The sequence below is a fragment of the Phyllosticta capitalensis genome (assembly GCF_038381095.1).
Source record: "Phyllosticta capitalensis strain CBS 128856 chromosome Unknown BKA78scaffold_8, whole genome shotgun sequence".
In the NCBI taxonomy this organism is placed as follows: domain Eukaryota; kingdom Fungi; phylum Ascomycota; class Dothideomycetes; order Botryosphaeriales; family Phyllostictaceae; genus Phyllosticta; species Phyllosticta capitalensis.
This window is the reverse complement of record NW_027117446.1, coordinates 22610-47089: the sequence shown is the minus strand read 5'-3', so window position 1 is coordinate 47089 and position 24480 is coordinate 22610. Positions and strand designations below refer to the sequence as shown.

Sequence of the window (24480 nt, the reverse complement as noted above, 5' to 3'; positions counted from 1 at the left end):
TGCGTTGGTACGGCACAGGTTGGAAATCGGAGCCTCACAGCTGTGCTTGTCGAGGAGGCGTTGGATGGCCTGGACTGGATGGAAAGGAATGGATTGCTTTGCTTTCACTTGGTATTGATGTATCTTGGGCAGTAGCATCTTCAAATCTGGTTTCTCTCCTCGATTTGAAAATACCGGGTTGCATAGGTGTTGTACAATGCCGTTTTGATTTCACGTGGGCAAAGACTGCGATGAAGTTGGAGAGTAAAGATTGTATACTACCCAATGCGTATCGCAGGTGTCATTCTCCTATAAATCTGTTCTACCCAAACCGATGGTTCTGCCGTTGCTTTGATGTCCGTTTTACCCGCGCTGATCTGATAGTCCGTCCGCTCGTGTCTTCCTGAAATGTGGACCCACTGAGAGCGTCAATGCTGCAATCTAGGACGACTTGATTGTGTTATAAAGCTCTTGAGCGTCGACGACTTCGCTGCCTTCTTCTGTCCTGCTGAATAATCTGTGACTTCTTCGCCCCATGCTTTGGCACGTTGCTGCACCCTTCTTCGGTCACACTTCTTCCTCCTTCTTGATGAGATCGGTGTCGAATCGCGGGTCGTTCTTGTTGAATGTTGCCTGAAAATGTTTGAGGGAGTCCTCCAAACGGCTGTATGAGGCGCGCTGCTTTCGAGCGTCTTCTTCTGCGGCATCACATTTCTGGGCGGCGGTATCGCGCTCCTGGATGGCTTTGTTCTGACGCCTGACGGCAATTCTGACGGCCTCCTCGCGTTGTTCGAGTGTCTCACGTAGCTTGCGGTTCTCAGCGGCAAGGGTAACGTGGTCCTTGCGATGAGCTTCCAAGCTTTTGAGGCGATCCTTTGATTCTCGGACGGCAGTGTCGCGCTCAATTTCCATGGCTCTCAAATTTTCAATGGCGCGGTTCCTCTCTCGGACCATGTTGCTGCACGCAAATTGAGCGGCTTTGAGCTGTTTGTCAGCCTTTTCCCACTTTTGGATGGCTTGATCGCGCTCATGTTCGACCTCTCGAAGGTCGTTCCTCGTGTTGAGGAGCTTGAATCGGGCACCATTGCGCTCCCAGGTCACAAGGCGAAGGGCTTTGTCAAGCTGGACAAGGGCATCGGTTGGCTGCTTCCCCGTCAGCAACGCCCACTTGATAGCAGAGGAGACCTCACCTCACTCAAAGCGCTCTTCGGCTCCTTGGCCAAGTTGGCGTGCTTCTGCTTCTTGTTGGGCTCGTCCGCGGCAGGCTCAAGAACTCGCTTCTTCTGGCCGTTGCTCTGCTTCTCCAAAGACATGCCGGCAGCAGCCTCAGAACCTTCGTGCTGCTGATTGCCGTTCTGTCTCTCCTCGGGAGGAGTAAGGACGCCTTGGAAACTTCCTGCTGTTTCCATCCTTGGGATGTTGTCCTGAGGCTGCGCATCTTCATTTGCCCGATTGTTGCCAAGCAAAACCCTCAGCATAGCTTGCTGGAACGAGCGGAAATGTTCAATGAGCGATGCCATGGCGATTGTGGGGATGAGGGTCCGTTGAGGTGAGAGTCGCGTCGACTTGATTGCTTGCCTTTGAGGGTTCTCGGTCAGTTTGACTCGGAAAGCCAAGCGTCAAAGCTGGACAGAGATCATGGACAACTCACCTCTTGTAGCAGAGACTGGAAAGTCTCAAAATTGCCACGGCAGAGTGACTTCACTTCAGGTAGAGTGATTGGGGGCACTGGGGAGCGGAAGTGGAGATTGGAAAGAAGAGGTAGAGGAAGAAGAGGAGCTTGCCACAGCAGAGCGACTTCAGGCAGAGCGACCTCAGGCTGAGCAACTCTAGGTTGAGCGACGTGAAGAGAAGTGGCAAAGAGAAGAGAGAAGAGCGGCAGCTGCGCGAAAAGACATTCACAACCATACCAGTCCCGATTGGACCAAGCCACCACCTTCACAGTTCACTTCACAAAATCTCGCTGCCGTTGCTGTTCCCGCGCATGCTGGACCTGTAGACCGTAGGCTCGATTGTGGTAAGAGGCAAAGGAGTCGTTGCAGTGTTTCCAAGCCCTCATACCGTGCCAGATATTGCAGGGCGCTGACCAGACCAACACAACGCCTTTCGCCTTTTGAAGGCGCATAGCCATCGTCGTCACAGTGCAAACATCACGACGTAGATTCGATGAAAATCAACAGATCAAAGTTCAAATTCAAGACTCCCTGCTCATGCTAGCAATTTTTGTTTCCCCCTGACACCGTGACCAAGTGCCTTCAATCAATCAATCCGCGCTGTGCGCTCGTGGAGTTGTCGTGCATACGCGTCTTGTCACCAATCCCGCTCATACCAATACTTTTTTTCTACCGTCCTCGCAACATGAGTCCGTTCAGCGCAAAATGTCGATGGTAGAAGGCGTGCGTTGTTGTTGTCTATCTTTTTCTTGCCGTGTTTGCTGGAGACTCCCTGTGGTGCTGCAGTCTCAAAGCCACTCGTATTCCTCGTTGTAAAGTTCGTGGTGGATGGCCGAATCGGCCCCAAGTCCGTCTGAATCGGCGTTGATGGTCGAGGAGTCCTCATCCGTCTCGTGCTCGTCTTCATCCTCCGTCTCCTGCGTACCAGCGCGCTCGACTGCTTCTTCGACTTCTTCCGCAGACTCTGGCTGCGTGATGCCCTCGACTACTCCCTGGGGCTCGTGTGCGGTGGCGGAGGGGCCAGCCTGCGTGGTCGTCTGGTCGAGGAGCGGGCTCTTGTTCTCGTACGCAGCGCGCAGCTTGCGAAGTTCTTCCATGACGACGTCGCGCTCGTCTCTGATGGCGTTGCATTCCTGGACGGCGGCCTCGCGTTCGTTCATGGCAATATCACGCTCTTGGCGGGCAGTGTTGCGCTCTCCAACGGCGACGTTGTAAAAGTTGATAGCCTCTTCGTGGTCGAGGCGGGCGGTATCGCGCTCCTGCCAAACGACGGCGAGCTGTCTTTGAGCCTGTTCACGCTCATAGTTGCAGGCTTCGCGAGCCTGAACGGCCCAGTCGTAGTCCTGCGACAGATCCTCGAACGCTATGTCGGCATTTTCGAGCGCCTTGTTGGCAGTGTGGAGACGCGAGAGGACATTGTCCCGCTGCTCGACGGCCTGGTCGCGCTCGTTGATGGTCTGGTCACGCTCGTGGATGGCAGTGTCGCGCGCCTCTTTGGCCTGGCGAAGTGCGTCCTCGCTCTGTCGGAGGGAACGGACAAGATTCTCATTTTCAGCCTCGACTTGCGCATGGTCGTGGACAGCGATGTCGCGCTCGATGGTGACGGTCCTGAGGCACTCGAGGGCGAAGTCCTCCCGCCCGAAAGCCTCTTTTACCATCTGCGAAGCGTCTTCCTCTCTCGATAGAGTATCGCTGCGCTGCTGAGCGAGATACTCAAGCTCTTGCTGTGCATGCTCAAGCTGGTCCGCGACTTCATCGCCCCTGTCGGTGACTTGCTGTAGGTCCTGGTTGGCCGAGAGAAGCTTGGCCAGGGCATCATCGCGCTCCGACTCCGCGCGAGCAAGGTTATCCTCAGCAATGTCGAGTCTGAGTAAGGCACTATCGCGTTGGAATTCGACAGTGTCAAGGTCCTTGAGGGTCCGATCGCGCTGTCCAAGCGCGGCGTCACGGTCGCTCTCTGCTTTGGAAAGGGCATCTTCGTTCTGTTTATTCGTAAGCGGTGGTCAAGAATCAAAGGGAATGAAGAGACGTACCTCGGTCATGATGCTGTTGAGCTCTTGCATCACATTGTCGAGCCTCTGCCTCTTGTTGGGAACACTGCTCTGAGGCTCGGGACCGCGCTTCTTCGAGTTGCGAGGGGTGGTCTGGGCCACGATCTGAGGAGCTGGGTGGGAGCTGGCCGCGGAGTGGTTGGAAGGACCGGCCATTGTTGTTGTAGTAAAGAGGGTGGAAGATGGATGTGGAGGCGAAATTTGGTGGGACGATTGCGTCGATTGGCTTAATTCTGCGAAATCTCAGTCAGTACCCCTTCGAAAGCTGCGTTTGGACTTCACGGAGTTGTCATGGGCGGCTTACACGGTGACCGGAGAAGCTGGAGGTTGAGCGGTCTCGGTCAGAAAGGTGAGTAGAGTAGAGGATGGAGGTGTGGCAAAGACGAGTGTATGAGGGCGAAGTGGAGAGGGAAGGATGTGGAGGCGAAATGTGCTCCGACGGTCGCGTCAATTGGGTGGATTGCTTCTGGAAAATCTCAGCCAGTGACTCTTCGAAAGCTGGGGTTGGACTTCACAGAGTGATCATGGGCGACTTACCTCTGGAAAAGGTCACCGGAGACGCTTGAGATTGAGCGGCCTCGGTCGAAATGGCGAGTAGCGTCGAAAATGAGGGCGCAGTGAAGAGGAAAGGATGAGGGAGAAAAGGATGGGAGCTTGACGTCGGGAGGAAAGGATGGAGCTTGTAGTTGAGGGGAGACGATGAAGTCGTAGTCGAGAGGGAACGACGAAAAAGTCGTTGAGAGTAGAAGAAGAGGCGTGTCGAAGAGGAGAGGGCAGCAAGACGGAGTTCTGAACAGACGAGAGCAAGATGCTGGGTTGAGGAGGAGACGATGCTGGGGTATTGCAAAGAAAAGCACGATGGGGTAGTCAAGAAGAAAGAGGCTGGATGGTGGTTGTAGAGGAGAGAAGCAGAGCGCCGGACAGGAAGAGGAAAAGGAAGAATCGTGTGAAAGATGCGCCTTGTGAACGTGTGAACGCGGACAACCGCACTAGTCCAAATCAGGACGACCCAACACCTTCACTTCACAACCTCTCGCCGCCTTCGCCGATTCTGCCCGTTCAGAATTTGGAACTCGCGCCATGGCGGTCACGTTATGACCTAGGCAGAAATGATCGGATGCTTTTGAAGCTTTTCGGCCTCCTGGTGGCAGAAACCACATGAAGATAATGAAACCACCCTTACCAGCAAATGTAATCCCCTAGATCACCGCGACATCTTGCACCCACTCAACCCAACCTTTCTCCCCTTCTTTGACCTGACTTTTGTTTTGTTTCGTCTCCGTCCACGACCGTCTCGCTCAAAAGATTCACCGTAGATTTCGCAGTCCTGTTCAGTCGTCCGCCGAACCCCTTTTTGTTGGCCACTTGTCTGCCCACCCGCTTCTTGACTTGCCCTGAAGCTCCCTCTGGCCTGGGTTTCCTGGTGTGCCATTTGCTGCTCCGTTTTAGACTTCGCTTAGTTCTTGGATGTGAACTAGCCGGATCGCTCGAGAGCCTGATTGAAAGTCGCATGAAACTGCTGGTTGGAGTCGCCGAGGCACTTGTACGCGGCGAGTAACTTGCGGCTCTCCTCGATGGCAGCGTCGCGCTCGCGTTTGACAGCGCGAAGCTCGGCATTGCGTTCGTAAAGCGCACCGAGCAGCTCGCCATTCCTTTTGGAAGTGGCCTGGCGGTCCTGGATAGCGGCGTCGCGGTCTTGATGCGCAGTGTCGCGGTCTTGATGCGCAGTGTCGCGCGCTTGCTGCGCCAGCTTACGCTCTCTTATGGCGATGTTGTGCAGGGAGATGCGAGAATTCAACTTCCCTGAGTAGTCCCGGACGGTACAACGCAGGTCATTATTCTGCAAGCGGACAGAGTCGCGCTCCTGAGTGATGGCATTGATGCTGTTCTCGTACTTCTGTGCCGTACTATCGCGCTCGTGAATTGCAGCATCGCGTTCTCTAATGGCAAGATTGTGCTTATCGATGGTACTCTTCAGGACCTTGTCGTGCTTGGATGCGGCGGTACGCAGCTTCGTGTTCTGGGCTTTGAAGCTTCGAAGAGAGTTCGTGTAGTTGAGGACAATTGTTTTGCGCTCGGCGATGACATCGTTCCACTCGGTAATGGCACTGTCGCGCTGGTCAATGGCACTATCACGCTGCTCGATGGCTTCGTCCAGCTGATTCAAGAAGCTGTTTCGCTCCTTGATAGCCACATCGCGCTCGCTTTCAACCTTTGCCAGCTCCTGGTTGGCAATGTTGAGTTTGTAGAGGGCACCATTGCGCTCACGAATTGCAGCACCCTGAGCTCTCCTGACCTCAGCTAGAGCATTGTCATGCTGTATCTAAGTAAGTAAAGATCACCTGAAATCTATAGATATACTCACCTCATCCAAAGTTTTGTCCAGCGCTTCGATCAAGTGGTTCCGCTTCTGCCGCTTGCTTGGCGCCTCGAACAAAGAAGCAAGTTGCCGCTTCACCTGACTGTTGGCCTGCATTCTCGTGCTTGGAGGAGGGATCTGTTGCCCCAAGAGATAAGGAGAAACAGAGGTGAAAGATGGAAGGGTGAAGTTGGCTCCGACGGGAACTTCAATCCGCTCCCCTTTGAGAGTTCTTAGCCTGTGAGTGTTTGGAAGGTGAGTGTGACTTTGGGGAAAGATCATGGGCGGCTTACCTCGTGCAGGTACTAGAGGACAGTACTGAGACTGCCACAAGAAGGCCACGTGAGTGAGACTGGAGTGGAGTGAAGCGGACGAGAGTGAATTGAAGAGGAGAGGAGAGGAGGTGCTGGGAGGGAGGTCGAGATATAGGGTACCTCCCACGACCGCGCTAGTCCTCGTTGGGACGAAACGCTATCCTCACTTCGCAGTCTCTCCTCTTTTCCGTTCCTCCTACCCTTTCTGCGGCCTGGAATCTCGACTCGTTCTTAGAAGGATTGAATGAAAGATGTAAAGAATCAAGCAGGGGGAGAGCCCCGTTATGTCTTATCATTTCCAGCGGCTGCAATGGGCATTCCACAACTCCTGAATCGCACTCCAAGAGTTTTGCTTACCCGCAATGTACTCCATACCAAACCCCCGGAAGTGATTCCTGGCCGAACTTGGTTCAGTGGCAAATGTGTGCAAGAATCGAAAGTCAAAAAGAGAAGAAAAATCCAATCCAATCAAGCCATAATGTTATCAACCTCATCCACTGCGCCCGAACCTGCATCCCTTCGACCGCCACCCACTGCTCACGGCTGCTACTACTCCGCCTCATCTTTCACCTCGATGACGGTGCCGGGCGGGGTGAGTGCCTGGTTGATGGCGCGCTGGAACTGCAAGAGAGAGTCTTCAAGGCGCCTGTTTTCGACGCGTAGCCTCCGGGCCTCTTCGACGGCCTCGTTGCGCTCATCGATCGAACGAGCGAGGCGGTTGCGGATGGTGGCATCGGCCTGTTCCATGACTCTTTTGCGCTCCATGACAAGGAGGTAGTAGTCTCTAAGGGAATCTCGCTCCGCGGTCGCAGTGTCGCGCTCTTCCTTTAGCTGGTTCGTAGTCAGCAATGTTCATCAAATGGAAAGAGCGGGCTTTACCTTGTGCATAGCGTCTGATGCTTGAGCCATCAGGCGAAGAGGATCGTCATGGGCCGGAGGAGCTGGGACGGTGTTGCCATGCAAGTCGCGCTGGCGTGGGACCTGTCTGAATCAGTACAGCGTTTTCCATGGAAGCAAATGATCCATACCGATGCCGCCGTGGAAGAAGCAGGAGCACTTGACCTGATGCGCTTGTGCTCCTGTCGGGTCTTCTTTTGCCTTTTGTACCTCAGCGTCACAACCAGGCTCCTCTTGCTTGGGACGCAGGCGGGCTGGTTGTCTTCCGAGCTCGCGGTGAGAGTGCTGTTGCCGAAGGTCATGGCCGGTGGAGATGAGGTTGGAATATCTTCAATGCTTGTGATAGTTGCTTAGGCTGTGGCCAGATTGAATTATCAGATGTGGCGGAGAGGGAGAGTGAGGTTGCGGAAAGATGGAGGGATGCATGAGATCTAGATTTTATAGCCCGTTATGCCCTCAGCGGCCAGGCAAGCACGTGGTCCTCCAGTACCGTGTGCTAAAAGTCAGGAGACATGTAGCAGCATTCGAGCAGTTGCCACGAGCCGTTTTCCTACTTGCACCGCACCCTCTGTTCCAAACAGAAATCTTTCCCGGAGATCCAGTACTCAGTGCGCAGTAGCGGAACTTGGATGTAGGCGCTTTGCGATGGCCAATGTCGTAGCCAGTCTCTGTGCGCAGGATGGCCGTCATGGTGTTTTCTGTCTTCGAGAGGTAACGTGTGGGTGGAGGTTGGTCTACCGCGCTCGATGCACAATCTATCGTGGCTTCCTGACGTGTCGGCCATCCCAATTTCTTCCGTACCACGCAAAAACTGTTCTTTCTCGCTCGCCATCACCGCACCTACAACAGCAGTCTCCGCGACGACAGCATCACCATTGATTGCCGCGAACCATGATCAGCGACACGAATGCTCGACCGCCTTCAGCATCAACAGGAAATGCGGATATTGGCCCCATCCAGACGTCGCTCAGAGAAATGACCCACGCAAGTCAGCATTGCCGCTCTGTGGCAGCGAGGGTTTGCGCGACCTGACAGACGAAAGCGTCGCACCAGACCAGACTCGACCACGCCATGAGCCTCCTGCGCTCTTGAATATACATTGTCCATAGCGAGTCGTGGAGCAAAAAGACGAGGAAAAGCTTGGAAAGTCTTGAACGGCCTACCGACCAGAAGATTCGAGTAGCAGCGGTGGGCTGCCTGCGTGGTCCTTCGAAATTCTCCGCACGTCCATGGATTGCACTGGTATGCGCAGCTTGCGTCGATCCTTCATCGTGCTCGAGATTGTTTGCCTCAGGATTCACGGACAGTCCTTTGCAGGAAGATTTGAACCAACTCAACAAGCCACTGGTGCTTGCAAAAAGCTGGAGATTGAGGCTGTGTTTGCGGGGTACCCGTTTGGCTGGCGGCCCGGCGTACCTTTGCGCGGTCTTCCACAGGAGGATCAGGATGAAGAGTGAGATGAGTGGAGTCAAACATGAAGTTGGACACGGAATGAGGTCGTTTGCTTTGTGGCTTCGTTGTTGGTGGCTGTGGTGGCTGCGAACCGAGGCACAGGGTGCAGCGAAACCTGTGGCCATTTCCCTTTGCAGTCCAGAGTCCAAAGCGATCTTCCATTTCATCCTGCTCTTCAAATCGACATCCTCTCTTTGTGGTGAAGGCCATCGGCTCATCGTTCAAGCAGCGTTATCGGCGTCAGCGTGTTGGCTTGCACAGGATACACCAACGGCATCCTCCATCAGCACTCTACCACAACTCTGTCAAGGCCCTGTTCCATGGAAAACATGTTCACGCCCGTCAGCGACGTCGTCAGATTTCCGATGAGATGATTTCTCCAGTTTTTCGCATCCAAAACAGCCCGATCCGGAGAAAGCTTGTCTTTGTCTCGTGGCGCGGTCATTCAGAAACATTGCGCTCGTGGATTTGTGGCAGCAACATTACCGCAAAGAAGGCGACAACAAACTTCCGTGGGCTTGGCCTGGATCATCTGGCTTGATGTTGCTGGAGGCGCAGTCCTAGAGCTCTTCCAGAAGAGTGGCCGCTGAGTGGCAAGCATCTAGACGGTCCGTCGGGTTAGCGACAAGACACGGCTCAGCCGGCGGCGGCGCCTTTTTGATGGTGGGCAGAGGCTCGAGATCAGCGCTGCATCCGGCTCCGCGCAACGAGTCAACGACTCGAGAAATAACAACTTTGAAGTTGACCAAGTCCTGGCACATCATACATGCAGCTCAGCGTCGCCGTCGGGTCGCGCCGGACATCCCCGTTTCCTGCTGGGTTGCTGCAAGCCATCGGCCCGTGACGCCCAGAGGTCGCCCGCAAACTCGACTCGACTCCAGTCGCATCGTCTCCGTCTTCGCCGCAAGCCCCGCCGCTCCTCCCCATGGATTCCACTGCCTTGGGCGGAGCGGACCCCTCCGCGGCGAGCCCCAATGATCAAGCCGTAGACCGAGACCAGTCTGAGCGACCAACCGCTGCTGCCGAAGACCAGACGGATGCGCAGCCGCCAAAGAAAAAGCAGAAGCGCAATAAACCTACCCTGAGTTGTGACTGTTGTGTCGAGAGGAAGACCAAGGTGGGGGCTCCCGACCTGTCGTCGCCCGTCAATTGCATGCTGACTCTTACTCTCGTACAAGTGCGACAGAGGCCGCCCGCAATGTCTGGCCTGTGTCAAGCGACAGACACCTTGTCACTACAGCGAGGTCGCCAACCTCATCGCGAGGTCCGCCGAGTATGTCTCCTGCACGTGCCCCGACTCCAACCCGTCTTCCCTCTAACCCACCATCTCAGGCGCAATGGAGGCCGCCCCAGCGCAAAGGTTCGCAAAAAGGCCCAGGTGCAGGCCCAGCTGGGCGTCGTCACTCCCAATTCTTCAGAGGTAATGCTTCTCTTCATTACGATTCTGTCCATTGCCCCCCTTTTCGAGGCGCTCCATCACTACAGCCGTGACTTGCTCACTGGACCAAGCATCTCACGAGCCGTTCGCTGGCCTTCTATCTATTCCCCTATACGATCAGATCCTTCGAACCCATCGTTGTGGATCATGAGTGGGACGGCTACACCCACCCGGCCATAGAGCTGCTGGGCCTTACTGATACTGATTTTATCCGTGAGAAACAGGAATTCTCGCGGCCTCAGCAACATCGAAGCCAGTCCATGTCATCCACCTCTTCGTCCATACACAACCTGCTGTCCAATGTCCCCTACACCAAGCACACGCCGTCGGCCGTCTTTGGCGTCGGCGCCGAACACCCGTTCTCCAACTACTGGACCTGCCGCGGCGGCCTGGCCGAAGTCGTTAGCGTACTTCCCCGCAAAGAGCAGGCCGACATCCTTGTAGCGACCTACTTCAGCCATTGCGATCCAGTGTATCCCATGATCTTTCGACCGAAACTGGAAGCCGAGTACGAAGCCTTTTGGGCACTTTCGCAAGAGGAAAAATATGAGGCTGACTCGGCCCTCCTGGCTTTGCACTTTGTCATCTATGCCATGGGCACGCAATTCGTCCCCATGGCCGACACCAATGAGCGCTCTGTCATTGCCGAATTCTACGTATCGGCGGCACATCAAGCGCTTCGAATATCGGGCTACCTGTCGAGAATCTCGCTCCGGACTATACAAGCCATGGTCCTCATCAACTACTTTTTGATGAATAAAAACAGTGCGTCCGATGCCTGGTCTTTTGGCGGCGTGCTCATGCGCCAGGCCTACGCTATGGGGCTCAACCGAGATCCAGAAGTCGTCGTGCCACGTGCATCGGCTTTGGAAAAGCAGCAGCGACGAAAAGTCTGGCAGGCCGTACTTTTCCAAGACACGTTCCTTACCGTGTTGCTCAAGCTCCCGCCGACAGCAACGACGTCTGACGTGCAGGTCGAGTCGCTCACGGACGAAGCCGATGCCGATCACGACGCCAACGGATCCGCAAGAGATACCCCAGACGCCATGTCAAATCCAATGCGCATCAGCAACATTGCGCCGCCGCCCGTAGCGCTGCTCCCGCACGAGCTTTCGGATCGCGAGTACATACGGTGGATGTGGAAGCTGGCCAATCTGGTCCAGCGCAGCATATGCATCCCACGATCCCTCAGCCGGCCCATGACCAACTCGGTGCGGGAAAAGAGCTCGCTGCTCATGTCATTTCGATCTTTGTACTCGAGCATTCCGGCCGGTCTGACGCATGACATTACGGCCGAGTTTGTCGCCAACAACCAGAGGAGGACGAGACAGATTCTCTTTCTCCGCTCCAACTACCATCACTGCATGATGCTGCTGCTGGCCGACGAGAACGAACAAGCGTCGGTCAAGTGCGACGTGCGGGGGGCGCTGGAGGAGGCGCGTCTGGCGATTCGCTCCTTTTTCGATCTTTGGGAGCACTTGCCTGTAGACGCGGGGGTGTGGTGGGTGTTTCAACACCGCGCGTTCGAAGAAGCCGTGAGTACTTCGCGGTCAAGGTTGACGCGTTGTTTGCTAACATGTACAGTTGATGATGGCCCGTCTCCTCGCTGTCCAGCAGCAGCCAGACTCGCCGTTCCAAAATCAGATGAAAGCGCCAATTGAGGAGATGCTTCTTGTGGCGGCCAAGCACGACATTCGAAAAGTCATTGAAATTCTCGACCACGTAGGGAGCGGGGCGGCGCCTGAGATGCAACGGACGCGGACAGAGGTGTTGAGGACGGCGTTTGAGGACATTCAATTTTGACCGTCAATGACGCTTTTGCATGTAGTTCCTTGAGCGTTGATATCCAGCCGACACGAGTCTTTTGAGGAGCACAGGGCGTTCTGGCGTAATTTGCGTGGTGGAGGCTTTGTGAGCAGCAAATACCTATTTCAACTACCCAATCGGGAAAAGTAATGAGACGCGTGAGTTGATTGGCTGCCCATTTCGCGCTAGCTGCGCGCGCGACGCGTTCTTCGCGTCAGCGTTCCGCCCAACGTCAAAAACATCGCCGTCCCTCCGCAACCTCCGCCCACACCACACCCACCACCACCTTTGATACCCCACCCGCCGCACGACTCGGACGAATTCGTTTTTCTTGCTTGGTTTCTCCATCCGTTCGACTTTGTGTGCCGACGACCGATTGAAACGCCATGGACGGCTACGAGCTGAGAGATGAGGCCGTCCGCGACCGCATCAGGGCCGCCGAGGAGTTTTTGGATCCAAGTACGATTCACGCCCTCATTCATCGTGAAATCAGTGGCTAACATTGCATAGATGACCCTCGCGCACGAAGGTTTGCCATCTTTCCAGCGGTCCTCGGGACACGAGCTGACGAACAGCAGCTACCGCGCCGACATTCTTCTCATGGTCAACCGCCATCTTCGGAGATTGACGGTACGAGCCTTCGATCAATGCAGTAAATACAAATCTGACATGGAATAGGTCAGCTTGGACGAGATTAGAACACACAATCGCGAGATGGCAGATGGGTAAGCTCATTTGCGCCGTGTCGGGACCGAGGCTGACGGCGCAGGCTCCTCAACGAACCTTTTGACTGGACCATGGCATTCGACCGCGCCTTGAAGAACATTGTCCAGACGCTACCAACCCGGCCAACCAAGGACGACGAAGACATCATGTACTACTGCGCATACGTCGGCAGCTTTGGAGAATTTTCATGCAACCCGCGCACCCTCAGCTCGCAGCAGCTCAACCACATGGTTTCGCTAGAGGGAATTGTGACAAGGTGCTCGCTCGTGCGCCCCAAGGTCGTCAAAAGTGTGCACTGGAACGGCACAAAGAATGTGTTCCAGTTTCGGGAGTACCGCGACGCGACCATGACGACGGGAGCGGCGAGCACTGCAATTTACCCTACCGAGGACGACGAGGGAAATCCCTTGGTCACTGAGTATGGCTACAGCGTGTACCGCGACCACCAGACCATTTCCATTCAAGAAATGCCCGAGCGGGCACCTGCAGGCCAGCTGCCGCGCGGCGTTGACGTGATCATGGACGACGACCTCGTCGACTGTGTCAAGCCTGGCGACAGAATCCAACTCGTCGGTATCTACCGATCGCTCGGAAACCGCAATGCCAGCAACAACAGCTCCACCTTCCGCACCCTCATCCTCGCTAACAATGTCATTCTCCTATCCTCCAAGTCCGGCGGCGGCATTGCGCAGGCCACCATCACCGACACGGATATCCGCAACATCAACAAGATCGCAAAGAACAGAAAGGTCTTTGCTCTGCTTTCGCAGTCGCTGGCGCCCAGCATCTACGGACATGATTACATCAAAAAGGCGATTCTCCTCATGCTGCTGGGTGGTATGGAAAAGAACCTGGAAAACGGAACCCACTTGAGAGGCGATATCAACATTCTCATGGTCGGTGATCCTTCGACGGCAAAGTCTCAACTTTTGCGGTTTGTCCACAACATTGCGCCGCTCGCCATTGCCACCACTGGTCGCGGCTCGTCTGGTGTTGGTTTGACCGCAGCGGTAACGTCGGACAAGGAGACTGGCGAGCGCCGTCTTGAGGCTGGTGCCATGGTCCTGGCTGATCGCGGTGTGGTTTGCATTGACGAGTTTGACAAGATGAGCGATGTTGACCGTGTTGCGATTCACGAAGTCATGGAACAGCAGACGGTTACAATCGCCAAAGCCGGTATCCACACGTCGTTGAACGCCCGCTGCAGCGTCATTGCGGCCGCTAATCCCATTTTCGGACAATACGACCCCCACAAGGACCCGCACCGCAACATTGCTCTCCCAGACTCGTTGCTCTCCCGTTTCGATTTGTTGTTTGTTGTCACGGATGACATTGAGGATGTCCGGGATCGTCAGGTCTCGGAGCACGTCCTCCGCATGCACCGCTACAGACAGCCCGGCACCGAGGAGGGAGCACCGGTCCGCGAGCAGGGCACTCAGATGCTGGGCGTGGGTCTCGACGACAACGCGGATGCCAACAAGCCCACCGAGGTCTACGAAAAGTTCAACGTCATGCTCCACGCTGGCGTTACCGTAACAGTCGGCCGTGGCTCTGCCCGCAGAGTCGAGGTTTTGAGCATTCCGTTTATCAAAAAGTACATTCAGTACGCAAAGACGCGTATCAAGCCCGTCCTCACGGCCGGTGCCGCCAACCACATCGTGACGGTCTACTCGGCCCTTCGCAACGACGAGATGGAAGGCAACCAGCGCAAGACGTCGCCCATGACGGCCCGTACGCTCGAGACGCTGATCCGTCTCGCAACCGCGCACGCCAAGGCGCGTCTCTCGCAGCGCGTCGAGCAAAAGGACGCCGAAGTCGCCGAGTCTATTCTGCGCTTTGCGCTGTTCAAGGAGGTGGTCGAGGACGAGCGCCGCAAGCGCCGCCGCATCACCCGCGAGCCCGACGCCCTGTCGACCGACTCGTCCGACGACTCTGACGATGACGACGACACCCAGCGCACCAGAGAGCGCTTGACGCCGCGCAGGCGCACCGGCGGTCCCAACACGCGCAGCTCCCGCGCTGCTACAAATGGCACCGCCACGGCCACCGCCGACGTTGACGAAGACCTGTACAGCGCGACGCCGCGGACGCAGCGCACGCGCGCCAGCGGCCAGCAGCAGTCGTCGTCACAAATGTCCATGGCCTCGTCGCAGCCGGCATCGCAGCTGCTAGACTCGCAATCCCAATCCCAGTCGCAATCGCAATCGCAATCCAACGCCGGCGCCTCCCAATCGCAGCCTCAAGACGGCGCCATCACCCCCGAGCGCCTCCAGGCCTTCCAAACCGCCCTCGGCCAGCTCATCGACGGCCCGCTCTTCGCCAACGACGCCGCCGACGTCGAGCCCCTCGTCGCCGCCGTCAATGCCCGCGTCGTCTCTGCGTCTAACCGCGAACTGCCGTTTGAGAAGGATGAGGCTGAGGCTGCCCTCAGGGTGCTGAGTGAACGCAATAAGATTATGTGGAGTGAGGGTGTCGTGTATAAGATTTAGATGGGGGGATTGAGAGAGGGGGGGAGGGGGAGAGGGATAAGGAGAGGGATGGCGTTTGAGGCAGGCGTTGCGTTCCGTTGCGTGTGTTGGATCGAACAAACTGCACTGCTTGCTTGCTTGTACGGGATGGGATGGATGGAATGGGATCAAATAGGACGGAGTCCAGGCGTCTTCGATTCAACTACTTGCAAGCCGCCTCCCTTACATTTATTACGCGGACAAATATACATATACTCTCCTAAACAACTATCTTGTCCCTCTGCCCTTTTGTACAAGACCCTTGTCTGGCCATTTCGTCTGGGGCCCCCATTCGTGCACCTGAGATGTCCCGTGCCGACAAGACTGGCATTACACATTTCTCTCTCGCGCCGACTTACACCTCCTCGCTCATCAGTCTAAAGACCTTAACTACGTCATTGTGGGAATATTGGCCACTGAGCTCACCTATAATTTCTAGGTCGACTCATGATTGCGGAAGCTTTCAAATAGCCTGAATAGTTCCATCAGCCAGCAACGAGGCCTGTTGAATCGAGAACAATGCGGAGGAGAGAATGAAAACAAGACGTCGACCAGTGCTCGAGCGACAAAATGTCAAAAGCCGTGAGAACCAAAGCCTGGAGGAGTGTCTCGCCGACTTGCCGACTTGCCGACTTGCGAGCAATCTTCTGTCGACACTTGCAGAACGAAGACATTGCATCGTTCCAACGACGGTCACGGCTGAATCCGCTCTGGTCGGAGAAGAAGTCAACAAAGTAGAAAAGATGGCCATGTCTGCTGCTGACTCTAAGATGCCGTTGACGGTAAATGCAGTAGGCAGTCCGTCTGCAAGTCTCCAGATGTATTCATGCAACCGCAAAACATGTGCAGCCAAGAGACACATGGAAAGTTCAAGGGAAAGCTGTATGTACAGCGCCTGTCCACCTCAGACACCCCTTCTATCGCCACTCAAAAACCTGCGCCACGCCCCTTTGTCATTTCCTGCACCACCTCCCACACCATCATCCAAGCCAACGACGCCATCGCCCTCCCGCCACCCTCTTGGCCACTCCGCCAAGCCAGCCAAATGGCGCATAGTCGGGCGGCCGTGGGGGCAGTTCCACGGCTTGTCAATGTCGCCCAGCGCGTCGACGACGCGGCGCATCTGGCGCGCCGACAGATGGCGGCCGATCATGATGCTGCTGCGGCAGGCGCGCATGGCGAGGGATTTGCGGACTTTGGTGGGCCGGGGGATGCTTGTGCTTTTGTTGCGAGGGGTAGAGGTAGAGGTGGAGGTGCTACCGCCCATTTCGCCCACAAGCACAATCAGCTCCTCGAGGTCCTTGACACTGAAGGCCTCTTCGCGGCCAGCGCCCTTTAGCAGGCCCATCTCCTTGGCAACAGGGACGCCGAGGAGGCGGCAGCGGCTGCCGACGGGGCGGTCGCCCGACGTGTCGGTCTCGAGGAGGAAGCCGTTGGCGGCGAAGGGCGCCGGGTTAGCGAGGATGGTTTCCTCCTCGATGGCCGTCAGCGACAGCGGCAGCGGGTGCACCAGGCGCTGCGGCGTCAGGATGTAGGATGCGGAGAGGCGTTCAAAGTTTATTTTTTCGTCCGACGCGTGCTGGTCGATGATGAAGAGGTCGTCGGATGCGGAGGGAGCTGCCGACGATGATGATGGTGGTAGTGCGTGAGAGGATGTGGGAGAGCTGCTACCGCCTGTCGATGCGGCAGGGCGCACGGCTAGGATGAATCCCAGGTTGAATTGCCCGATGATGCGCATGCGCGCAAAGTCCGTCTTCGTGACGGTGAGAGAAAGGCGTTCTTCTGGAGACTGCTGCTCCGCACTCGCCACTTCGACGGCTTTGCGGTCTGCATCTTCGCACGTCTTGAGCCGTCCGGCCAGTAATGCTGCCCTTCTCTCAATCTCATCGACGGACGTGCCGAGCCTTTGAACCAGCTGGAGCGTCGACTGTTTGCGGGGACTGCCTTTGAGGATACTGGTTGCGCGTTTGATGTTGTCCTTGGACGGCTGTGCTGCGGCCTCTTCTGCTTTGGCAATCATCTCGGCGACGCGTGCCTCTTCGCGGGCCTTTTTTGTTTCCTCGTCCAAGTACTCGTCGTCGTCGCCTTCGTCCTGCTGTACGAAAAGGGGAGAGCCATGTCGTGAGGGTGGTGAGCTCGGTGGTTTCTCCGCGGCATCTTGTTCTTCTGACGCTTCACTTTCTGCATCCCCCAGAATCTCAGACTTTTTGTCGCCATGAGAGCCTCCCAATTCCTCGGATCCTTTCTCAGAGCCACCCTCCTCTTCCCCTTCACTCTCGCTCGCACTCTGCCGTGCGTTGCTCGCGTCATCCTCAATCTCGTCCTCCGCATCACTGCTCCCCTCTCTCTGCGTTCCAGGAGCCCGGAACATTTGCAGCCCGCTGATGAATCCGCCCATCTTCTCCTTCTTGCCACTTTGATCCAACAGCTTCCCATCCAACCCGTACTTTGGTGTGTGAACACGTCTCTTCTTGTTCGAAGTCGCCGGTGTACCAATGGTCATGGTCGTCGTCTTGTCGCCAATGGTGATGGTTGCCGTCTCTGGCGGCGCACGCTTCGGCCGCATGCGATCAAACGCGTTTTGAATCGGCCCCTTTGTCGATGCCGTCGAAGATTCGTGCCTCTGGGAAGACGCAGCAAGAGGGCGATGGGGAGTTTTCGTTTCTGCTTCATTCTCTGCCTCGTCTTCCCCGACGGTCGATTCTGGTGGCGCCGGTCCTGCAGCGCCACGTTGGGTAGCGAAGCGCGCATTGAAGTCTTGAACTGGACGAGATAGAGGAGAGCTTGGGGCAAGCGTTGGCGGTGATGAATCAACGACTATGCTATTCGAGAGCTGGCGAGTCTCCTCGGGCTCGGTATGAGCGCGCTGCTTGCCCTTGTCCACTCTCTGCGCAGGCTTGGGGGCTTCTTCGCTGCGGCGCTGAGCCGGAACCGGCACCTTACTTCTATTCATGACGTCTCTGCTGGCAAACTTTTGCGTCAAGTTAGTTGGAGTGCCGTTCGGCTCCGGCGCGCTCGACGATGGTACATCACTCTCCTCTTCTCTCTCTTTATCCTGCTCGTCCTTCCGGGGAGCTGGAGTCGGCTTGGCAAAGTTCAATGGCCGAACCTGGCTCAACGGCTTCTTGCCAACCTGGGCCTGGGGCACGCTCTGATCGTGGTCCTCAAAGCATCTAACCAGGGCCTCTTTCAGGGCTTCCAGCAACGCGTTCTGATCATGCAACAGGATAGTGCGTTTGTCAGGAGAGACGTTGACGTCGTAGGCGTTGGTATCCATGACAAGGTTGGCAAAGATGAAGGGCGACTGCGTGACATTGAAGCCCTTGTACACGTCGTTGACGGCCTTGGACACCTGTGGCAAGGCGCAGGGCCGCGAGTTGACAAAAAACATTTGACGATCTGGCGTCTGACGCCCCTCGCCAACGACAGGCCGTGAGATGTGGCCAACAATCTTGACCTCGCGGTTGCTGGCGTCCTCCTGCGTGCTCCAAGTTTTCGCCGTCTGCGTGCCGATGGTGTTGGGTGACATTTCGAGGGTCAGATCAAGCGGGATGAGCGCCGACAACGTCTTTGCCCCGTAAACGTTTGCGATGTTTTCTCGGGTTGACGGGTTTGCCTTGGTCGAAAAGACGACGACCTTTTTGCCTTTGGCTGCCTGGTTGCTGACCGCAAAGCGTACGCCCGAGCTGATGCAGGCGTATGCGTGCAGCAGACCAAGCACTTTGCCATATTCGCGCTTTATATTCTTCTCCAACTCCTTGCGACGCACGGGGAGGTTGTGAAACAGGTTCTCCACGACGACCGTTGTGCCTCGTTGACTAGCAACGACAGACGTGCCCTTGAGCTTTCCCGACAGCTCGAAATCCAGCCGCGTGCCTTTGGCACCATCGCTAGCCCGGGCCGTCAAAATATGAAAGTGCGAGAGGGCGCAGAGCGAGGACAGAGCCTCGCCGCGGAAGCCAAAGGTGCGGAGGGAATTGAGGTCGGAGTAGCTCGAGAGCTTCGAGGTGTAGTGCTTGAGGGCGATGGTGTCGTAGTCGGCGGGGGCGATGCCATGACCATTGTCCTGTACCTCGATCGAGTCGAGGCCGTTGTTCTTGAAGCGCACATCGATGGAGGTGGCGCCGGCGTCCAGGCTGTTTTCTACAAGCTCTTTGACGACGGAACACAGGTCGACGATGACTTGGCCGGACTGGATTTGGTGGACCTGGAGCGTTGTCAGAGCGGAGACTTGGCGGTAAGAAGGCACGTACTGAGCGGCCCTCGATGGGCGTGATGGTGGCCATTTCAGCCCATGGTTGATGAGAGAAGTTGGGTGGTGAGTCGCGTGTGATGAGGAAGACGCGACGCGCAGGGATGGCACCAACCCAAATTAATCGTGGCCGCCTTGCTCGACGTCACCTCACAGCAGAAAGGAGAATCAAAATCAACCTTGGCCTCTGAGGCTCTACAAAATACATGTAGTCTTTCAAAGATAAACGCCAGACCAAATATTCCCTTTCGCAGAAAAACACGCACGGTCTACGCCTTCAAACCCTCTAACAACGCGCCCTCAGACTTTGCCTCAACAGCCATAAACACCTTGCCCTCTCCTCCAACATCGACACCCTTCTCCGCCCGCTCATACGCCTCATCACTGCGATCAGTGAGAATCCTCAACTCGTCCTCACCCAGCAGACCTCTTGCACCCTCCTTGCCCTCCTCAACATCCCACCTCACGCCGTCCTCCTTCCTGAGCAATCTCCTCAGCTCCTCCACCTCCTCTCGCTCCTCCTTTGCCGCGCTCCGGCTCAACCCACCCTTGCGAATCACCAGCTTCTCGAGCCGCCGCTTGCCCTCGGCTGAATGCAGGAGCTGCGTCTCGACCGTGTTGCGCGTTGCGAAGCGGTACACGAGGACGTTGCGCGTCTGCCCAATGCGGTGCGCGCGGTCCTGCGCCTGCAGGTCCTGCTGCGGGTTCCAGTCGCTGTCGAACAGGATGACGGTGTCGGCGGCGGCGAGGTTGATGCCCTGCCCACCGGCGCGCGTGCTGAGGAGAAACAGGTTGGCGGGGCGGGGGTCGTCCTCCTCTTCGACGTCCGAGGACGGGGCCAAAGGGTCAGGAGAAGATGACGGGGCTTTGCGGCGGGAGTTGCGTTTGCTTTTGGGGGACGCAGAGGCGGAGGCGGGCTTGTTGAAGGCTTTGATTAGCTTCTGCCGGTCTTCTTGCTTGACGCTGCCGTCGATGCGGCAGGTGCGCCAGCCGCGCAGCTCCTCGGCGTACGTTTCGAGAAGATCGAGCTGCGTCTTGAACTGGCTGAAGACGAGCACCTTGTGACCGTCGTCAAAAAGCCGCTTCAGAAGCGTGTCGAGTAGAAGCATCTTGCCCGATGTCGAGACCAGCGTCTCATCTGGGGGCTTGGTATCGCCCGTCGACGGGTCAATGAAGGGGTAGAAGAAGTTGTATGGCGAGTCGCAGCAGAGACGCAGCTGCATGACTGGGTTCTGCAGCTTTTTTGCGCCAATCTGCTTCTTGGCGAGAGAAAGCGTCGCCGCCCGGAGATCTTCTTCTTCGGCTTCCGTGTCAGGCGTCTGTCGAGAGTTTGGAGTGGCATCCGAGTCTTCGGCTGCCTCGGCTTCGAGCTTCTTGAAAAACTTGGTGTCGCTGACTTCCTCGTAGCTTTTATTTGCAGCACCCCGACGACGACGACCGACGCTGCTCACAGCGGAGCCAGGAGTCGTGTCCCGGCTAGTTTTGGAGCTTTTGCTAGGTGTGGTGTATCCACTGTCAAGAGCCTTGCGTTTGAGGCTTGTGGTGCTGCGAGACGAACGCGGAGTTGCCGTGTTGCTGCTCATCGACTCGACGGCCTTTTCTTCAAGATAAGATCGACTAGTACCATCCAAGATGGCTTGATACAGCTCCCGCTGCAAAGGACTGAGTGGCGCATAGAGGACGTATTCTCGCTTCTTGGGCATCAACCTCTCCACATCCGTCTTGACACGTCGAAGCAGGAACGGCTTGAGAATGGCATGCAAACTGCTGATGAGCTTCTGCTCTCGCTCTTCGGTAAAGATCGTCTCGTATCCCTCACGGTCCTTGAGCGCAGAAAAGTCAAACCACGACTCAAAAGACGACAGCTTGTCGAAAATGGTGGGCATGAGAAAATGCAGCAAAGACCACAGCTCCGCGAGATTATTCTGGAGCGGCGTGCCAGTGATGAGAAGGCGATTCGCCGATTGGTATGATTGAAGCTCCCGAATCAGCTTGCAATCGAGGTTCTTTATGCGGTGGCCCTCGTCGACTATAATGAACTTCCAGCCAAAATTTGCAAGGAACTTGCGGTCATTCATGCAAATCTCGTAGCTAGTGACGACAATGGGGAACTCGGGGCTGCCGGGCTTCTTGAGCCGTTTCCTGCGGAGCTCCGCGCGCTCGGCCTTGGAGCCATGGTAGAGCAGGACGGGAACAGTCGGCGTCCACTTCCTGACTTCCTCGACCCAATTCATGGTGGTGCTGAGGGGCGCGGCTATCAAAAAGGGCCCGTAGACGCCCTTTTCGCGCAAGAAGGCGAGGAAAGCCAGTGTTTGGATGGTTTTGCCCAGACCCATCTCGTCGGCCAGGATTCCGTTGAGTCCGTTCTCGTACAGCGACGTCAACCACTCGAGTCCTTCGAGCTGATACGACCGCATCGTGCCGCCGGTGACGAGGCCGGGCTGTCTGGCCGAGCTGAGATTCTGCACGCCAATTTCGCTGGGCTTGACGTCTTCCTCAACAGCCTCCTCCAGTGCATCCTTGATGTTCTTGCTTCCCGCTTTGGCCTCGACATCAGCCTTGTTGAAGTAACTCGAAATCTTATTTCCGTCGCTCTTCTTCGGTCTGCCGCGGCTTCTAACAGGCAGCTTCTTGTCCTGCTTGGGCGTTTGCGACAGCTCATCCACATCCTCATCCTTTTTCCCCACCACCGCACGCGTCGCGTGACGCTGGCCGGCTTCAGCCGCCTTTTCAGCCTTTTCCTCGCGCTGCTTGGCCCGCTTGTCCTTGGCCTCGTCCTCCTCCTCCTGGCGCTGCATCTGGGCCAGCATGATGCTGCTGTACAGCTTGCTCTGGCTGAGCAGGTACTCCAGGGCGCGGAACTTGGTGTCGACGGCGTCGGAACCGGATTGGATGTCCTTTTGGCGCTCTTCGCGCAGTTGCTCTTCGCGTTCGGCGTCGGCTTCTTCGCGCGCCGCTCGCATCTGCTCCTCTTCTTTGACCATGGCGGTCGATACACCCCCTGCGGCGGTGTCTACTTTTTCGTCGGCGGCAGTCATCGTGGCGGGCTTGTGAACCGGTCGTGTCGGAGGGTTTTGCGCGTTGAATTGGATCTTTCGTCGGCAAAGCAGCGGCGGTGGCGCAGTCTTCTTTCACGCTGCTCGAATTGGAAAATAGAGGAGTTGCGCGGGAAACACGGCGAATAGATGGCCTAGGAGAAGAGCGAGAAGATGCGAATCGATCGGCGAAACGTGGAGCGGACGAGGGCAGGAAGAGGACGGAACGGGTGGCCAAAGGGCTAATTTGACGCCAAAACGCGTCGACGTCAACGACTGCGGGAAGACGCGATGCGCGGGCGTCGGAAGCGCGCCGGACAACGAAGATGCAGGGGTACTCGATCCATCATCGACCCCTTTTCTGCATCAAATCAATATGCACCACGCCCAAATACTGTAGAGCCAACTTGAAGAATTTTGAATGATTTTACCAGCCATCCACATGGTGCACCACTACAGGCATCATCACGAAATGCCCTTGATGACATCACAAGACTTGGCGATGACGGGCTGCACCACTCCTCGACTGCATCGACTCCATGTTGACTCCCCCTGACACAAGCTAATGGCTTGCAAAAACGCTGTAATTACCAAGTCGAACCCCCGAATGCCCTATGAGCAATGTTTCCAAATGCCAAGCCAACCATCTACCTGCGCTTCTCTTCCTCAATCTGCCTCTTCAAGTCTTCCAGCACGCCCTCTCTGGTCCTCAAATGCTGCTCCAAACCCTCGACCTGCTCCCTCACCGTCTGAATCTCCTCCTGCATGCCCTTCAGACTCTGGCCTTCGGCTGCCTGTCCTTCGCCGAGCTCCAGGTCACGCAATTGCCTCCTCTTGTACTCCAAAAGTTGCTCGAGTTCCCGCTTAACCAGCGCGGGCTTACTGTCTTCGCGCCTGTCCTTGCCCTTGGCCTTCATTGTCTGCTCCACGTTTGCCAGCTTGTCGTCCAAGTCGCGCAGCTGCTTCTTCAGCCGCACCTCCTCCCAGTCCTCGGTCGTCTTGGTGCCGCTGAAATCCGTGCCCTTGGGCATGTACTTGCCCTTGTCTCCGATCCCCAGCCGACTCAAATATGCGTCGCCAAACTTGGCTTTGCGCCCGGTCGTCGTGTTGTCGCCCCGGTTCACTCCCCACCGCTCTGCTGGGCTCCGCACGCGCTCAATGTTGTACTCTATGTTGCCCTTTTCGAAGCTCGCGCGCAGGCTGGGCGGTACGCTCCTTGGAATGCGGAAGCCTTCGTGTCGCATGTTCAAAATGTGCAGAAAGGCGAGGCAGGCATCCTTGCCGATGCCCTCGTGTCCTCGAACATTGACCAAATTCCACGCGCTGCGGATGTCGGTGTCTGGGACGTCGAGGGAGTCGTATAGAGGGGCGAGGTCTTCAAACGAAACGTCGCCGCGGTGGTCTTTGTTTGCCGAGTAAATTTCCTCGTACTTGGTCTTGTCTGAGGGCGACATGTACCAATCGAACCCGTCCTTGAGGCCTGGAGTGTCGTCGTCATCTTCCACGCGTTCAAACTCGGGTTGCCGGCCGCTTATTGCGCGAGTTGCCTGGACGAGGTGGGCTTTGGATTCGGGGACGAGCCAGTCAGGCAGCTGTTGGGGGACGTCTGCAGTTTCCTATCATCACGAACTCGTCAGCCTTCCTGGTCCCCTGGCCATTCTCCGGAGCCGACGATGATCGGTGCCCAACGGCAGCGAAGTGGACGACGTACTCCATTGACGACGTCGTAGATGAGGCGCATGGCTACGCAGAACTCTTCAAAGTCCAGGCGACCGTCATTGTCCACGTCGGCCAGGTCCCAGATGCGTTCGAGCTGGTCGTCGCGGAGGCGGCTGTTCTTGAGCACGGAGGCTGCCTGCTGGCCGTCGAGATGGGTGCCGCCGTTGGCGAGGGTGTAGAAGATTTCCCAGTAGCGCTCGACCTCATCTTGCTCTATCCGCTTGTTTCCTGACATGGCGGCGGCTGGGGGGTGGAGATGTGAGAGTGGGTAG

The 24480-nt window shown here is 56.5% G+C and overlaps 10 protein-coding genes across 10 annotated transcripts; 2 read left to right on the top strand and 8 right to left on the bottom strand.

Moving 5' to 3' along the window:
• Nucleotides 1–546: 546 nt before the first annotated feature.
• On the bottom strand, nucleotides 547–1499 carry BKA78DRAFT_354623 (uncharacterized protein; the record flags this gene model as incomplete). Its single annotated transcript, XM_066891762.1, has 2 exons — nucleotides 547–1122; nucleotides 1170–1499. 2 exons carry the CDS (start codon nucleotides 1497–1499, stop codon nucleotides 547–549), a joined length of 906 nt encoding a protein of 301 aa, XP_066741574.1.
• Nucleotides 1500–2167: 668 nt separating this feature from the next.
• Nucleotides 2168–3936, bottom strand: BKA78DRAFT_345309 (uncharacterized protein). Its single transcript, XM_066890485.1, has 2 exons — nucleotides 3686–3936; nucleotides 2168–3634 (listed from the first exon to the last, which is right to left on the bottom strand). The coding sequence occupies exons 1-2, from the start codon at nucleotides 3857–3859 to the stop codon at nucleotides 2441–2443; spliced, it is 1368 nt and encodes a 455-aa protein (XP_066741573.1). The 5' UTR covers nucleotides 3860–3936; the 3' UTR covers nucleotides 2168–2440.
• A 1241-nt stretch (nucleotides 3937–5177) lies between these two features.
• On the bottom strand, nucleotides 5178–6320 carry BKA78DRAFT_381400 (uncharacterized protein; the record flags this gene model as incomplete). Its single annotated transcript, XM_066893002.1, has 2 exons — nucleotides 6069–6320; nucleotides 5178–6020 (listed from the first exon to the last, which is right to left on the bottom strand). The coding sequence occupies exons 1-2, from the start codon at nucleotides 6177–6179 to the stop codon at nucleotides 5178–5180; spliced, it is 954 nt and encodes a 317-aa protein (XP_066741572.1). The 5' UTR covers nucleotides 6180–6320.
• Nucleotides 6321–6925: 605 nt separating this feature from the next.
• BKA78DRAFT_354620 (uncharacterized protein) lies at nucleotides 6926–7575 on the bottom strand (the record flags this gene model as incomplete). The annotated part of the gene is made up of 3 exons (XM_066891761.1): nucleotides 6926–7207; nucleotides 7256–7357; nucleotides 7405–7575. 3 exons carry the CDS (start codon nucleotides 7573–7575, stop codon nucleotides 6926–6928), a joined length of 555 nt encoding a protein of 184 aa, XP_066741571.1.
• Nucleotides 7576–7918: 343 nt separating this feature from the next.
• BKA78DRAFT_170875 (uncharacterized protein) lies at nucleotides 7919–9056 on the bottom strand. Its single transcript, XM_066883239.1, has one exon. It carries the CDS (start codon nucleotides 8941–8943, stop codon nucleotides 8263–8265), a length of 681 nt encoding a protein of 226 aa, XP_066741570.1. The 5' UTR covers nucleotides 8944–9056; the 3' UTR covers nucleotides 7919–8262.
• Nucleotides 9057–10123: 1067 nt separating this feature from the next.
• Nucleotides 10124–12104, top strand: BKA78DRAFT_319612 (fungal-specific transcription factor domain-containing protein). Its single transcript, XM_066888872.1, has 2 exons — nucleotides 10124–11698; nucleotides 11748–12104. Exons 1-2 carry the CDS (start codon nucleotides 10424–10426, stop codon nucleotides 11964–11966), a joined length of 1494 nt encoding a protein of 497 aa, XP_066741569.1. The 5' UTR covers nucleotides 10124–10423; the 3' UTR covers nucleotides 11967–12104.
• A 121-nt stretch (nucleotides 12105–12225) lies between these two features.
• BKA78DRAFT_319610 (DNA replication licensing factor mcm3) lies at nucleotides 12226–15204 on the top strand. The gene is made up of 5 exons (XM_066888871.1): nucleotides 12226–12428; nucleotides 12480–12498; nucleotides 12548–12599; nucleotides 12648–12694; nucleotides 12739–15204. The coding sequence occupies exons 1-5, from the start codon at nucleotides 12356–12358 to the stop codon at nucleotides 15182–15184; spliced, it is 2637 nt and encodes an 878-aa protein (XP_066741568.1). The 5' UTR covers nucleotides 12226–12355; the 3' UTR covers nucleotides 15185–15204.
• Nucleotides 15205–16106: 902 nt separating this feature from the next.
• BKA78DRAFT_297428 (uncharacterized protein) lies at nucleotides 16107–19488 on the bottom strand (the record flags this gene model as incomplete). Its single annotated transcript, XM_066886770.1, has 2 exons — nucleotides 16107–19409; nucleotides 19456–19488. 2 exons carry the CDS (start codon nucleotides 19486–19488, stop codon nucleotides 16107–16109), a joined length of 3336 nt encoding a protein of 1111 aa, XP_066741567.1.
• Nucleotides 19489–19636: 148 nt separating this feature from the next.
• On the bottom strand, nucleotides 19637–22808 carry BKA78DRAFT_319605 (SNF2 family N-terminal domain-containing protein). Its single transcript, XM_066888870.1, has one exon. The coding sequence runs from the start codon at nucleotides 22490–22492 to the stop codon at nucleotides 19724–19726; it is 2769 nt and encodes a 922-aa protein (XP_066741566.1). The 5' UTR covers nucleotides 22493–22808; the 3' UTR covers nucleotides 19637–19723.
• A 24-nt stretch (nucleotides 22809–22832) lies between these two features.
• On the bottom strand, nucleotides 22833–24478 carry BKA78DRAFT_319603 (endocytosis and cytoskeletal organization protein). Its single transcript, XM_066888869.1, has 2 exons — nucleotides 24201–24478; nucleotides 22833–24105 (listed from the first exon to the last, which is right to left on the bottom strand). Exons 1-2 carry the CDS (start codon nucleotides 24441–24443, stop codon nucleotides 23137–23139), a joined length of 1212 nt encoding a protein of 403 aa, XP_066741565.1. The 5' UTR covers nucleotides 24444–24478; the 3' UTR covers nucleotides 22833–23136.
• Between the last annotated feature and the right edge of the window lie 2 nt (nucleotides 24479–24480).

What these genes read in the sequence shown, in the direction of transcription:
- BKA78DRAFT_345309 (XM_066890485.1), bottom strand. Translation starts at nt 3,859, where the DNA reads ATGGCCGGTCCTTCCAACCACTCCGCGGCCAGCTCCCACCCAGCTCCT. An exon ending in TCAACAGCATCATGACCGAG is followed by an intron (nt 3,635 to 3,685) that starts GTACGTCTCTTC and finishes ACGAATAAACAG; the next exon opens with AACGAAGATGCCCTTTCCAA.
- BKA78DRAFT_170875 (XM_066883239.1), bottom strand. Translation starts at nt 8,943, where the DNA reads ATGAGCCGATGGCCTTCACCACAAAGAGAGGATGTCGATTTGAAGAGC.
- BKA78DRAFT_319612 (XM_066888872.1), top strand. Translation starts at nt 10,424, where the DNA reads ATGTCATCCACCTCTTCGTCCATACACAACCTGCTGTCCAATGTCCCC. An exon ending in ACCGCGCGTTCGAAGAAGCC is followed by an intron (nt 11,699 to 11,747) that starts GTGAGTACTTCG and finishes TAACATGTACAG; the next exon opens with TTGATGATGGCCCGTCTCCT.
- BKA78DRAFT_319610 (XM_066888871.1), top strand. Translation starts at nt 12,356, where the DNA reads ATGGACGGCTACGAGCTGAGAGATGAGGCCGTCCGCGACCGCATCAGG. An exon ending in GCCATCTTCGGAGATTGACG is followed by an intron (nt 12,600 to 12,647) that starts GTACGAGCCTTC and finishes GACATGGAATAG; the next exon opens with GTCAGCTTGGACGAGATTAG. An exon ending in AATCGCGAGATGGCAGATGG is followed by an intron (nt 12,695 to 12,738) that starts GTAAGCTCATTT and finishes CTGACGGCGCAG; the next exon opens with GCTCCTCAACGAACCTTTTG.
- BKA78DRAFT_319605 (XM_066888870.1), bottom strand. Translation starts at nt 22,492, where the DNA reads ATGACTGCCGCCGACGAAAAAGTAGACACCGCCGCAGGGGGTGTATCG.
- BKA78DRAFT_319603 (XM_066888869.1), bottom strand. Translation starts at nt 24,443, where the DNA reads ATGTCAGGAAACAAGCGGATAGAGCAAGATGAGGTCGAGCGCTACTGG. An exon ending in TCTACGACGTCGTCAATGGA is followed by an intron (nt 24,106 to 24,200) that starts GTACGTCGTCCA and finishes TCGTGATGATAG; the next exon opens with GAAACTGCAGACGTCCCCCA.